General features: G+C 42.1%; 4 protein-coding genes across 5 annotated transcripts; 1 reads left to right on the plus strand and 3 right to left on the minus strand.

Moving 5' to 3' along the window:
• Positions 1–1,071: 1,071 nt before the first annotated feature.
• On the minus strand, positions 1,072–7,034 carry MTPAP (mitochondrial poly(A) polymerase). The gene is made up of 3 exons (XM_002055135.4): positions 6,812–7,034; positions 5,858–6,755; positions 1,072–2,238 (listed from the first exon to the last, which is right to left on the minus strand). The coding sequence occupies exons 1-3, from the start codon at positions 6,906–6,908 to the stop codon at positions 1,377–1,379; spliced, it is 1,857 nt and encodes a 618-aa protein (XP_002055171.1). The 5' UTR covers positions 6,909–7,034; the 3' UTR covers positions 1,072–1,376.
• Positions 3,176–5,097, plus strand: Tsp2A (tetraspanin 2A). 2 transcript variants are annotated; one of them, XM_002055136.4, is made up of 2 exons: positions 3,176–3,336; positions 4,192–5,097. In XM_002055136.4, exon 2 carries the CDS (start codon positions 4,201–4,203, stop codon positions 4,933–4,935), a length of 735 nt encoding a protein of 244 aa, XP_002055172.1. In that variant the 5' UTR covers positions 3,176–3,336; positions 4,192–4,200; the 3' UTR covers positions 4,936–5,097. The 2 variants fall into 2 exon arrangements, with proteins under 2 accessions (XP_002055172.1, XP_070062750.1); XM_070206649.1 differs by lacking the exon at positions 3,176–3,336 and adding an exon at positions 3,922–3,943.
• An 848-nt stretch (positions 7,035–7,882) lies between the features above and the next one.
• On the minus strand, positions 7,883–11,335 carry LOC6631762 (solute carrier family 12 member 8). The gene is made up of 7 exons (XM_002055134.4): positions 10,682–11,335; positions 10,074–10,621; positions 9,815–10,016; positions 9,513–9,747; positions 8,846–9,436; positions 8,609–8,787; positions 7,883–8,538 (listed from the first exon to the last, which is right to left on the minus strand). The coding sequence occupies exons 1-7, from the start codon at positions 10,909–10,911 to the stop codon at positions 8,379–8,381; spliced, it is 2,145 nt and encodes a 714-aa protein (XP_002055170.1). The 5' UTR covers positions 10,912–11,335; the 3' UTR covers positions 7,883–8,378.
• Positions 11,336–13,104: 1,769 nt separating this feature from the next.
• Positions 13,105–13,637, minus strand: LOC138911158 (uncharacterized). The gene is made up of 2 exons (XM_070208691.1): positions 13,599–13,637; positions 13,105–13,524 (listed from the first exon to the last, which is right to left on the minus strand). The coding sequence occupies exons 1-2, from the start codon at positions 13,635–13,637 to the stop codon at positions 13,105–13,107; spliced, it is 459 nt and encodes a 152-aa protein (XP_070064792.1).
• Between the last annotated feature and the right edge of the window lie 8 nt (positions 13,638–13,645).

The following is a 13,645-nucleotide window of genomic DNA, read 5'->3' on the forward strand; positions in this document are numbered from 1 at the left end:
AAATAAACATTGAAACCGACAACACACACACACAAGACCGCAAACATTTACATAAGTAAATAATTACAATTAATATATGCATATATATATATATATAGATATATATATAAGCATTGTGTTTTGTTATACACACACATACTTACACTCGTACTTGTATACACACAAAGAAACAAACATAAGAATATGTTGAATCAAATTGTGCGTGCTAATTTATAGCATTTTAAACATTTACACACATAGTTGAAAAAGAAGAGAACTTAAACTTAAATGAAAAGAGAAGAAAAAAAAAACAAAACTAACTAAATAGAGAAGAAATTAAAACATTGGAATGCAGCATGAGGCGCGTTGTTAACGATCAAGACTTTGCCCTAATTATAGAAAAATACAAAAAACAAGAACAAAAACTATTAAAACAAAATGAATAAATTGAGCAATTACAAAAATATGATCACAGCTCTTGTCTAAATCCTTGCAGCTTTGCGAAATGCAGCAACAATAGAAATATATTAATATAGAATTTGTTTCAGCTAAAAACACCTACAGATCAACGCTACAATTAGATTCATCTTTGAAATCGAACAATATCGTGTTGAAAATAATCAACTCAACAACTTGAAGAGCACCAAGCTAATGGAGCTAATTGCTACGATATTAACTAGGCTGGGATACTTAGCTGGAAGTCAAGATCCCAGAACAGCAGGTGGTAGATTGGCTTTGAGGGTAAACATTTTACCACGCCGTTAAACTTGAGATGCTTTTGATGAATGGCTGCAGACGACAATTCTGACTAATGATGGTTTATCATAATATATAATGTAGACAGCTGCTGACTCAAAAAACGAATCAATATAGACATCACTTTTCAACAGACAAAATACCCTTACCATGCATATGTATTAATATGTTAAGAGTCCAGCTACAAATCTGTGAAAGATATAGACACTCGCGATTTCTCCGCCCCCTATTGGGCGACTTAACGAGTCTATATAGAAGCATATCTTTTAAGTTCCAAGTCTCTTTTTACAATATACTGTTGTTCACGTTGTGCAGCGAGTATTAAAATGTGTCAACTTGGAAAAACTTGATTTTAATTTTATTAATTTAAAAAAAAACAGCTAAAATACTTAACGTTGGTAAGTGGCGGCACAAAGGGGTAGCTCTAGAGCTGCCACATTGAGCTGCACCACGGACTGTTGCACATACCTAGACACAGCTGCAACATGCTCGTACCTTGTACGCTGCATTTGGGGGGCCGTAACGCTTAACAATATGAACAACATTTAGTTAGCTAAATTTGTAGTCAGAGTTGAGTTACTTTCTAGTTATTAAGATATATACACTAATCCGGGATTTGTCTAGTGAAATGCTGCCGGTTATCACCTGCTGCGTTTGGTTTTGGCTGCGGTCGTCGCTGTCGTTGTACTGGACTCTCGCAGCTGCTTCAGTTCGTTGCGTGCGGCTGCCTTGATGCTCTGCACCTGCTGGCGCACGGTGGCGTTTTTGTAGTTTACGGCCGGAGGTGTCATCGCTGCCGTTTGGGATTTGTCAAACAGATCGCTGACCTCGACCATGCGCGGCTTGAAGAACATGTTAGGACGTATGACAGACTTCTCGGGATTTTTGAAGAGATTGAGTAGACCCCAGGATTGCTCGCGTCGCTCGCTCTCTGTCAGCGTTGTGTTCTCCACCTCGGACTCAAGCATCCAGGCAGCATTGCGCACCTCGATGCGCAGTCGCTCACATTCCTCAAGGCTAACATTCTTGCTCACATTTAACAGCTGTTCCAGCGGATTCACAATGTACATGGCCGAGTGATCCGGCTTGGCCAGGGCGCGGCCCTCATTCAGCGATATGGCACGATTGTGAAAGTCGAACTGCGAATAGAACTCAAAGAATTGTAAGAGCAGTTCGCTCAGGCTGCTCGTATTCCGGCTCTGAAAACCGACACGCTCCATGTCCCGTGCAAAGGTGCAATTGATGCCATCCTCAGTGACCCGGATGTCTGTTGCAGATGCCGCCTTCGCCAATGCCCCGATAGCTGGCAGTATAGGTTGCCGCAGCTGCTGCATGAAAAACATGACCAAACAGGTCAGCGAAAAGTTGGTGATCCAGCGTCCTGGCGAAGGATTTGTCAAGCCGCACGATTGCGCCCAGCGACGTACGCTAAAGGTCAATGGACGCACGCGCGAATCCAGCTCGCCAAACATGTACAGCAGTTCGGACATGTAGAAGCCAGTGCTAAAACACGTGAATAAAGCACATCAAGTAGGTTATAGCATCTATAGCATCCTTATTGAGATGGACACTGCTCAAAAAAGCCCTCTCAATGACAGGAAACACGGTTAGAAAATGGGTTTCAGTTAGGTTCACATGAAAGCAAAAGCAACACCACAGATTGCCTACGAACATTAAATGAGCTTGCAAAATGGAGGTCGCTCTAGACACCTTTAGCCGGCTTTGCTCGGACCTAGAGTTTTTCTTTATGCTTGAGATACATTTTTCAAGTATTTTCTGGTTATGAGCCGATATATTTATCTAATCATATTTGGTAGATGCATGTTTTGGATAGAGCTCATATTTAGCTCGCATCCTGTGTATGAAAATTATAACGAAAATACAAACGCGTAACTGAAAAGCTTTTCGGCTTTGTGATTCACATAGCCAACTTTGGCGACAGGGCGTGGCAGGTGGCACACAGGCCATCTCACCCATAATGTGGCGTTTCATTCAGAAAACTGACCACCTCCACAGACCGGATATGGTTTTTTTTTTTTTTTTTGAATGCATTGTGGGCTTAGTTTTATCAGCAACTCTGGCCGATTCGTGTCCGTGATTAAAATCCGGCGTCAGCGACAAATGTGAATCATAACAAACGGAATGTGGTGGGAGGAATAATATAATGTAACTGATTCACCTGCTCCATGGGCAAAAGAGATGGCGCTATTACCGTTATGTATGCATTATATGCGATTTGGCAATACGGCACCTGTTTCTATCTAATCTTATCAGCAAAAGCTTTGGCATGCCTCACATCTAATCTTATCTTATCTGAGTGCCTCTCGGCCTATAACAATTGCTGTCCGCCAAACTGTACTCTGGATGTTGTCATCATATTGAAAGTTTTTACTGTGACAGAGATAGATATATTCTTTTTTCATCTTCTACCATATTTTGGTCAGGTTGCTGGCTCTGCGAGCGCTTTCGGAGCAGGCAAAACGATTTCAACGAACGAACCCAACGGAGCTGTCTTCCCAGAAAGTGCGACAACGCTCTAACGGTGTATTAAATAAAGCAACTTCTTTTTTTTTTATCTGTGTGCACTAAACAATTTAAAAGGTGAAGCTAAGTATATTATAAGGAATACATTTTTTTTATAAGTGAAAAAGTGGCGGAAACAAAACTATTTATTGCATTAGAAAATTTACAACTTTATCTCTCGCATGCGAAAGAGCAAAAGTTTAAATAGTTCTAACCCTCAACGAAATGTTGGTTAAAACATGTTGAAATGTGATCAACAATAAAACAGAAAACAAATACAATTTTTTACAATTTTTGGTATGAAAATCCAATGAGTGTTGCATAGCAATTCGTGTATTAATCATGTTGTGCCTGCGAGACTTCGGGCCCGAACAAAGCCAACCAACTAATGATAACGCTATTTGTTAAACACAACGCTGATAAGGCCAAGTTGCTTCAGGCCTGGGCACATAAAATCTAAAAGAATAGAAGCCAGGGCATTGAGGTTTCGTATGATTAATGTCAGGCGTGCTAGGGGCAGTTTTTTATACTGGCAGTGACTCAACGGGGCTTATTGAAGCCAAGGCAATTGCAAGCCAAGTAGCATAGAAGAGCTGCTGGTCAAGAAACTATATACTTATAAGTCAAGTTAGTCCTGATTGACTGGTAAACTGAATGAGAGCACTAAGACAACGCCCAACCGCAGGTGGGGGATAAGATTGAATGGAAATCATTAACATGAATGCAGTCATATAAATATGCCTTGCGAACGGGACTTCATAAGCCTGTCTGGCTTAGGGTCTGAGCATCGAATGAACTAGCGGAAGGCCGCCGGTTAAAATCGAGAAGAAATTGCATTTTCAGCATAGTTCATTAAATTTCACGCTCCATCCATGACTACACAATCTATTTGAATATGTTGCTTAATGATTATTATCGTTTCTGCTCGCACAGCTTTTCAGCATGGGTATTGGCTATGGCGCCGCCGATGAGCAGCTGGAGAAACAAATCGGCTGCGTGAAATACACGCTCTTCTGCTTCAATATTATCGCCTGGATGATATCTACGGCCCTGTTCGCGCTCACCGTCTGGCTGCGTGCCGAGCCGGGCTTCAATGACTGGCTGCGCATATTGGAGGCTCAGTCGTTTTACATTGGCGTCTATGTGCTGATTGCCATTAGCATTATCATGATGGCGGTCAGCTTTCTGGGCTGCCTTAGTGCCCTCATGGAGAACACATTGGCGCTGTTTGTATTTATTGGCACACAGATATTTGGTTTTGTGGCCACGGTGGCCGGTGCAGCAATATTGCTTCAGTACAGCACAATCAACTCGAGCTTGCAGCCGCTGTTGAATGTGTCGCTCAGAAGATTTGTGGCGACATCGGAATACACGTACTCCAACTATGTGTTGACCATGATTCAGGAAAATATTGGCTGCTGCGGCGCCAGTGGACCATGGGACTATCTGGATTTGCGCCAACCATTGCCCAGCTCCTGCCGCGACACTGTCAGTGGCAATGCCTTCTTCAGTGGCTGCGTGGACGAGCTAACATGGTTCTTTGAGGGCAAGACCGCCTGGATTGTGGGATTGGCCATGGTTATGGCCATGCTGACGGTCATCTGTGGCGTTATGAGCTTCATCCTGGTCCAGGCCGTCAAAAAGGAGGAGGAGCAGGCCACTAACTACAGACGCTGAAGGCCAGCAACCATTTAGTTAGCTAAGTTAACAGCCTAGGCAAGCGCAGAGTGCAAAGAGTTATGTCCATGCTTAATAGATCATAAGTTTTCAATTCGAACAATAAGTACGTTAATAAACCAAGAGAATAAAGCCACTTTTGGCCCACCAAAGCTCCAAAAATATGCCATTCAATAAGAAAATAGTACAATTGTGAGGGCTTAAGAGCACCTAAGGTCAAAATAAAACGAATTCAAAGAAATTAATAAAACAAACTATTTAAATACAGTGCCTGCGCCACTTTTTAACTATCATGATCCCTTTTCAACTTTCGGGTCATGAATATATGGCATCTAAACGTGTGTAGATACCAAAGCCCAAAACTGCTTGGTGCACTAAGAGATTCTACGCTCAAAATTCTATATCTCTAGCTGAAATACAGACGGACGGCCAGAGATATATATGCACATATGGGGTCGGAGAAGCTTAATTCTGCTTATTACATACTATGTATACCCTAGAATAATTTCCCTGGGCTCAAAATATAAAAGCAACAGGATCCGGCGCTCAGCTAGAATGTATCATGTACTTAGTTACAACAAAAAAGGTGGTAGGACATTTATAAGTATCCATTTTAAGTTAACTTGATCTGCGTATGGTATTCGAGAATCTAAGGTTCAAATTTAGAGTATATAACTCTTTTAGTTAAGGTGGATATAAGAGAATATGGATATGATATGACTTTATCCGATAGAAGGGAATCCGTTTAAAGTTCTGCCTACAGCAGAAAGTTGAATCTATTCAAGATTGTTTTGAGACTGAAAGACCGATGCGTCTATTCGGCTGTGGACACTGACAACGAATGTTTATGTGTACTTATATGTCTACTATAAGTCTACCCCATGTAAAGGAATAGTTTGTATTAGTATCGTTTGTTACTCACAGGTTGCTCATGGACAAATCCACCTCCAAGTCTAGATGCTCGTGATGATACTTGATAATGGGCACACGCGCCTGCAGAATGCGCCGAACATGGCAGACTCCGGGCAGAAACAGATGCAGCACATCGCCAATGCATTCCATTTGTCGTTGAGTCTGCGAGCGTCCATTGCTCAGGTTCTCCTTGGTATGATATATAAGACGCGATGCCTCGCGTTGGCTATCCAGGCCATTGGCTGTTGTTTTGCCATCGAAGCGCAAAATCAAATCCAAATCACAACCCATTTTGCCAAAACCATTTACCGAGGAGCCAAATGGCTGGGCCAGCGCATCCGGAAACATGCCCGAGATGGACTCTTGCACTTGCAGCGCGGCCAAAAAGCGCATCCGTACGCCCAAATCATTTAAACGCGTCTGATCGTACAACAGTTGCAGTTGTTGCTCAATGCTATTGGCGCCGCGCAGCAGCTCCTGCAAGTAATCATGGGTCGGCGGCCGCGTGCCATCAATTGTACTCAGCGGCAGCGCCTTGTGATTGGCCGCTAGCTTGGCTTGGCCACGCCGGCCCGCACCAGCGGTTGCTGCTCTAAACCACAGGAACGGTGAACGCACCGGCACACCACAGCCACTGCCACTGCCACTGCTGCTGCCGCTCAGCTCTGCATTGTACGCACTTGAGGTGATGGCAGCGGTTGCCTCGCCGGCACTGGCATATTCCAACAGCATATAGTGCAGCACGTCTTCATGCTGCACGCAGTAGTGTTGTACTGTGACAATGTGTCCGAATCTGCTGCAGTAGTTATACAATTCTGGGTATGACTTTTCTGAGCTGACCTGCACCACAATGCTGCGCTGCGCCTGCTGGTGCCGGCTGTCAATAAACTCCTCATAGTTGAGTTTGCCTGTAGAAATACAAGAAAGTAGCACTCCAGCTGCTAACTAAACACTGTTTACCCACCTTTTGCAGCCGCTTCTGTGCCGGCGACGGCGTATTGTTTTATGCAATATGTGCGCGAGTGCATGAGCAGCAGTGCTCGGCGCATTAGGGTGTTCATGGCGACAGGCTGGTGCTATCGGGGCAACCTCATATACTTGCAGTGGTCAGTTTTTATAGAAATATGAAAGAAAATAAAAACTGCACCGTGTATTGCTTTTATGCTTAATAATTTTGAGGTTATAGGGCTGCAATACTCGCATTCCAGGGCTGCCGTTAATGCATATCGATTGTATTGCACGACTCATTTTCAACAGCAGTCGATATCTATTCACGCACACTTCCATTCGATCTTTGGCGCCTCTAATTAAATTTTGAAATCTTAAGTCAAATGCATTAAAGAAAAGCTTTTTTTTGCATGCCACTTACTCTACACGAAGCCTTGCGAGCTCCGAAAATATACTCTGAACATCGTTGATGAAACAGCAGTAGATTTCCTGTGCTTACATGCTCAGGAAATTCATTTTATTATAATAAAAATGTAATTTTTGTTTATTAAACTTCTTTTTAATACACATTTCAGTTAATATTGTTGTTACATATACATCGATTTTGTTTTGTTCATGGATGTTGTATCTGCCTTTTGTATAACTAGATTAAATTTATGCTATATAAGTATGTACGTCCAAAAGTAAAACGCTTTGTATATTTTTGAAATATAACGCGCTGCAATGTTTTATATGGTTTTCGTTATAGTTTTACTTAAACCTTTGATTATATACCTATAATATGGTATATATAATGCAGTAATTGCAGATATTTGTGGTAATAGATTATGACTTATAGTGTTTACATTGATTTTGCTTATTTATTTGCATATGAAGTGTTGGGCTTGAATCTGGTTTTGATTTTGTGGCTTTTGCGGTTTTGGAGTATGTGTGTGGTGTGTGAGTTTACATACATATATTTTAACCAAAGGTATTTAAATCAAATAAGTTTCATTCGTAATTTATTTCTTTATGGTATCATAGAATGCAAACGCGCCAAATTTCCAAAACTCTTTTGTGTTCGTTTTGTTTTGGGCTGTGGTTGGTTTTCTTGTTTTGTTTTGTTTTTTTTTTTTTTTTTGATTGTTTTACTTATTATCTCAGTATCACATATGTTTCCTCAAATAAACTATGTATGTGCTTTGAGACGGTACAAAATGTACGGAAACATATCTATTAAGCAACAATTTTACAGGCTTTCCATAGAACTAAACAATGGCAAAATAGCAAAAAGACTTTACACAAGAAAGGAACATATTAAAAGCAGGTTAAATTCTTCAACTTACATTATTAAATAATTAGTACACAAGTAATTTAAATTTAGCTAAAGCTGCAATGTGCGCTGGGTTAGATTTTTGAGTGTCTGTGGGAAGATCGCTTCTAAATACATGTGCTGGATTAAACATAATTATCCTTAGCGTTGCACTTTACAAATGTACGTTATAATTTATATGGTTTAGTATTAGCAAAATGCACTCAAAATATTGCTCGCCGCGTCTCCCCATAACCCATGTTCCCACTGTTTACGGCCCATGGCCAAAAGTCTAGATATCATCTATCAGCCGACCTTCTATTACCGAAGAATGATGGTAATTGGGACGCGGTCTAAAGTCCTCGTTCTGCTCATTCAGTTGTGTCGGCGACAGATCGACGCCCGGGCAAGAGGGCGTCACCACAATTTGTTCGTACTCGTGCATGCGTTTTCTGCATAATCGAAGAAAGCAAAAGCTAGTTGTAGTTAAACGGAAGTTAAATTGATAAAAACATTGCTTACCCAAAGCAACGAAAGATGACGCTCTTGAGCCAGCCAAAAAAGTTGAACTCTGCAGTCAGGCCAGGCTTGACGGCGGGATTAGCTGTGCCCACATAGAACCAAACAACGAATACGACCAAAAAACAAGTTAAGGCATAATACCAATTCACCAACAGCATAACCAGCAGTTTGGTGAGCGCCTGCACGTAAAAGAGAAGCTTGAGTTAGAGCTCTATAAGTATATCTATTACTACTTACGCCCAGCAACGAGGCCCAACGATTGCAGAAGCCAGAGTACCAGTTTTTCGTCTTAGAATGTATAGGCGGACGAATCGGAGCAATGGGCTCATTCTCATCCTCCACTTCGCTGCTAGCCTGTGCTGTCGACTGTTCGACAACCACGCCAGTGCTGTCCGTCATTGCTGCCGTTTCTTGCCTAGATGAAGTGCTGGGCGCTGGCGCATCGAAATTTACAATGTTCTCTACAGGCACTGATGGCAATGCTTGCGCCTGATGCATTGGTGAGTTTTGTGGACTTTGAAGGTTCTTGTGGCGCACCCGATCTGGAAAGAGCAAATCCAGATCATTGCCACCATCTGATACGCTGCCGTAGCGACGCGTCTCATAGCTTGGACTGGAAGCTTGTATACGAAAACGTTCCTCGCGCTGCTCCTGTATGTCAAAGGTTTGAGCCAGTGCAAAGTACGCGTAGTCTATGCAAGCGTACGTCATTAGGAATGGCATTGTTACAATGGGCGCCAGAAAGTTAATGTCGCCTACGATAATAAAGGTGACCGTGACCAAAGCCACTACGGCCATTGCGTACAGTGGCACTTTATTGGGGCCGCGCTGTGTGAATTAGAATAGAAAGAGAGAGGGCGACATAGAAATAGAGAAAGAAAGTGCGGCGTGTCTATGTACTTACACCCTTGCCTAGTGCATCAATACCAGGTATTACGTTCTCCTTGGCAATGCTCTGCAGGACGCGCGGTGTGCCGTACATGGCACCCAGACAGGAGGACATGCTGGACACATAGATGCCCGCCAGCAGCAGAAAGTGAACGGCCGAAACCTTCACAGAGATCATGAAGTCAGTGTATAATGTGGCACGCTTGCATGTGGCACCCAAAAATAGCACAAACACTAAATACAGAAATGTGCTGCAAAAAAGTAAATGGCAGAGATGGAATCAAACAGCTATGGAATCGATCGTTGAATATGACTAACGAAGTGCCAAATGCTGCCAGCGTGCCATTAGGAATGTCTGTGGATGGAGCGCGCAGATCGCCGCTCATATTGATGCCGGATAAGACGCCAGTGACGGTTGGAAAGAAGACTCCAAAGACTCGAAACCATGAATATCCATCTTCATATTTTGGCCATAGGTTCTCCACAAAATTTCCGCTCATCCAGCCATCGAAGTCATTGTCTGTAATGGATCCGATTGTCATTCAAGAAGCAAAAGGCTCGTTTAATAAACACCTACCTGGATCCTCGCCCACAAAGCTGCCAACCATGAAATCTAACGCCGATATAAGCAATACCATCAGCAGTATAAACTGCAGCTTAATGACCCACTTGACGCCAGCCACATTGATGCAGCCGAGCAGTAGAACGGCGGCAGTCGCGAAGCCACGTATGGCCCACTTGTTGCCCTCGAGTCCCACCAGACCTGCCATCGATTCGCCAAAACCCATCACGTTGAGGGCACAGCCAACGGCCTGACCAAAACAGTAGAGTAAGCCGAGAGCACCGCCAAAGCGGGAGCCTAGCGTGTGTGCTATAAGAAAATAAACACCGCCGCTCTCCACGCGACATCTCTCACAAATGCCAATGGCCGAGAGCACGCTGACCAAGGCAATGACCACAGTGCAGAATATGATGAGCACAGCATTGATGATGCCTGCCTGGGCCACAATCCAGCCGGAGCGCAGGAACACGATAACGCCAAATACATTAATCAGGCAAGAGGTAAAGACGCCATCCCATGTGCCAAATAGCACCGGCTGCGAGATGAAGAAATTCGAGCGCCACCTGTTGAGCGTTGGCAACAGTCACGAATTATTAGGCGGCGAATTCTATGGATTTACCTACCAGGGTTTGTCGCCTTGCTCTCCGGCAAAGATTTCATTGGCGCCCGACGCATGATGTCCGCCGGCCGCGTACGTATACTCATTGCCCAGATCCACGAAGCCACCAGTGTTGTTGTTGCTTCGTTGGCGAAAGCTGGCTACCGTTATCTCGCCTTCATCGTCGCCACCAAGACCAAAGCGTTGCCAATCAACGGTGCGTCTATTGCCGTTACTTTCTACGGTATTACTCATACTTTTGATTGTTGTCGGCCGTCCGTCCGCCACCCCCGCGCCAACACCTTTGACAGTATCGTATTGTTGTTGTCGTTTTTGCTTTTATTGACACTTTAATAGCTTCGCTTAGATTCTTTTCAGCGAGACGAATTAATTGTTAAGTGTGTTAAGCCAAACGTAGCTACAAACTGATTGTTATCCAATGCCGGAGTGTTTGTTGCTGTTGCAGATTGTTGTTTCTGTTTATGGTATCCGAAACGCATCCACGCACGCAGTTTGGCCAAAATTAAATGTTTATCGCCCCTTCGACTTACTTTTAACTGGCATGTGCTGCAACGTATATCATTGTCAGTTGACGGTTTCACTAAACAATGCAACTTGCGATTTTTAAACGCGTAAAAAGTTAAATAAAAACACTGCTCATACATACACAAATATATATATATATATATATATAGATGAAGAGCTCGCGCAGCTCGTCATCGATAACTAGTTGTTGCAATTGTTTTTGTTGGACTGCGATGACAAATTGCTAGCGTGTCAGCGCGCCAATTTAAATTGTGTACATATGCTGGTTTGTTTTAGTCTCAATTACTACTCTCAACGAAAAGAGAAAAGGTGCTATCTGTGGAACGTGGCTTTTACAAGGATTTCATTAACGTTGGCTTAGCTTAACTTTATTGTGTAGTTTATTTCATATAAGAGCTTAAACGGTGCGATAACGCAATGGCAGCTCGACTATCGAATTTCGTGCTGTAGCACTACCACTTCACGCTGAATATCGAATAGTGTGGAACTATCGGCAACGCTTCGAGACGAATAAATAGGAGCTGCCAACTATCGATGTCTAGGCATTATAATTGAATTTTCGATTATTTACTTAAAGCGATCTGGCAGCACTCACCTAGTGTTGCCACAGCCTGATAGTTTTGCCCGCCCAAATTGACTTGAATATTCCCGCATAGTTGCCGTCTTTTAACTTATTTATTTTTAACACATATTTTTAACGTTTAACTAGGCCACCAAATAAATTCACTGGGGTTTTTATTAATTTGTTTTGTTTACAAAAATTGTATAAATGTTCTTCTTTTTTTTTTCTTTTTATGTAAATTGTGGTTACAGTTAGGCATAATTTTTACACATATTTTTTTTTGTATATATATTACTACAGTATGCAAATACATAACTTAATAGCATTTTTAAACATTTTGTATTTTAAACTTTTCTTGTGTATGCTAGACTAAAGAATACAGTTACGCAGCGGCGACTAGCAAATTGCTATCCAAAACTATATATTTCTGTATCTGGATTTGGGTGCCTCAGTTTTTTTTTTTTTTAAGTACATTAAAATTAGCTACAGTTCTTTGGATGGTTTAGGGACTGGGGGCTTTGCGTTTATATATAAGTATATTTTTTAGAAAAAAAAAAATAAATACACAAGTTGTGCTATATGCATAACAATAAAATTTTTTTCTTTTTTTTTAAACAGTTTCTTAGATTTTTTTGTTTTGTTTTGTTTTTAAGGACTAGATTAGGAACCACATTTGTACAGTTTTTGTAATTTGTTTGTTTGTGTTTGTTTTTTTTTTTTTTTACATGACAACTTATTATGTTATGTAATTTAAGGTAAAATTTACAGTGACAAATGAACAGTTTTTTGGGCCTTTCGTTGCATTTTCTTTTGGTTTGCAGCTAAAAAAAAACTTAAACGATAAATTTATATACTTGTATAAACTAAAAAAAAAAAAAATAAAATGTATGTTTAACAAAACATATAAATAATAAATAATAGCAGGCGGGGATAGGCTTGGCTTTAAGCAATAAATTAATGCTTAAAATTAAATTTTGGCAAGCATTTCGTTAAATGGCAAATAAGATTTGGTTTGCAAAACTAATATTATAATAATAAAAAAATTAAATGAATGCACATGCACTTCAGTCACTTGCATCTTGGCTTCTTTGTTTGGCACACAAAACTAGACATAAATAAATATAAATAATAGCATTACGTTAATAATAGGTAATCATAATAATAATTAATTGTATATTAGTTGCTAATTTGGTTAACATAAAAATGGCAAATCGTAAATAAAAAATATAAAAAAAACAAACAAAAAAAAAAAAAATGAACGGCGACAATCATAAACATGGCCTAAACTAAACGTGTTCAGAACAACAAGTATCTAGGACTAGCTAATTGCTTTGACAGCCTCACGTGGGGGGCGACTGTTGCTGCTGCTGCTGCTGTTGCTGCTGTTGCTGCTGCTGCTGCTGCGCCAACTGCAGCAGCAGCGCTGAGGCAGCTGCTGGCGGCAGCACCGCAATGTGGCGCTTGACGCGCTTCGCTGGCGGCTGCGATAATGGCGGTGGCGACGGCGCGGATTGTGACGGTGTTGGCGATAGGCCGCCCACAACGCCCACATCCTTGACCAAGGCATCCTGTGAGTCATACTCTTCGTGCAGCGTTAGGTCCGTTATGCTGGTCTTGCTTTGCTCCAGCTCCACTTGCAGTTCCATCACATCCTCCTCCTGATTCTCGTCCTCGTCCTCATCATCGTCAATGTCTACGATGGAAATGATGTCGCTGTCGCCACCGCTGCTGCTGCTGCTGCTGCTGTCGACACGCCCAGGCTCATCATCGACATCGATTTTCAGCAGGCCAGTGGCGCCTTGATCGTCGTCGTCATCATTATCGCCGCCGCCACCGTCGTCGTCGTCGTCGTCGTCATCGTCGTCACCGCCATCGTTCGCT

The sequence above is a fragment of the Drosophila virilis genome, chromosome X (genome assembly GCF_030788295.1).
Source record: "Drosophila virilis strain 15010-1051.87 chromosome X, Dvir_AGI_RSII-ME, whole genome shotgun sequence".
NCBI lineage: Eukaryota > Metazoa > Arthropoda > Insecta > Diptera > Drosophilidae > Drosophila > Drosophila virilis.

Excerpts from the sequence above, each read along its gene's own strand:
- LOC138911158 (XM_070208691.1), bottom strand. The coding sequence starts at position 13,637 with ATGGCGGTGACGACGATGACGACGACGACGACGACGACG. Across the intron at positions 13,525-13,598 it reads CGACGACGACGACGACGACG|CCTGGGCGTGTCGACAGCAG; the intron begins GTGGCGGCGGCG and ends GTCGATGATGAG.
- Tsp2A (XM_002055136.4), top strand. The coding sequence starts at position 4,201 with ATGGGTATTGGCTATGGCGCCGCCGATGAGCAGCTGGAGAAACAAATC.
- LOC6631762 (XM_002055134.4), bottom strand. The coding sequence starts at position 10,911 with ATGAGTAATACCGTAGAAAGTAACGGCAATAGACGCACCGTTGATTGG. Across the intron at positions 10,017-10,073 it reads CTTTGTGGGCGAGGATCCAG|ACAATGACTTCGATGGCTGG; the intron begins GTAGGTGTTTAT and ends GATCCATTACAG. Across the intron at positions 9,437-9,512 it reads TTGATGCACTAGGCAAGGGT|CGCGGCCCCAATAAAGTGCC; the intron begins GTAAGTACATAG and ends TAATTCACACAG.
- MTPAP (XM_002055135.4), bottom strand. The coding sequence starts at position 6,908 with ATGAACACCCTAATGCGCCGAGCACTGCTGCTCATGCACTCGCGCACA. Across the intron at positions 6,756-6,811 it reads CACAGAAGCGGCTGCAAAAG|GCAAACTCAACTATGAGGAG; the intron begins GTGGGTAAACAG and ends GTATTTCTACAG. Across the intron at positions 2,239-5,857 it reads GATTTGTCCATGAGCAACCT|CACTGGCTTCTACATGTCCG; the intron begins GTGAGTAACAAA and ends CACGTGTTTTAG.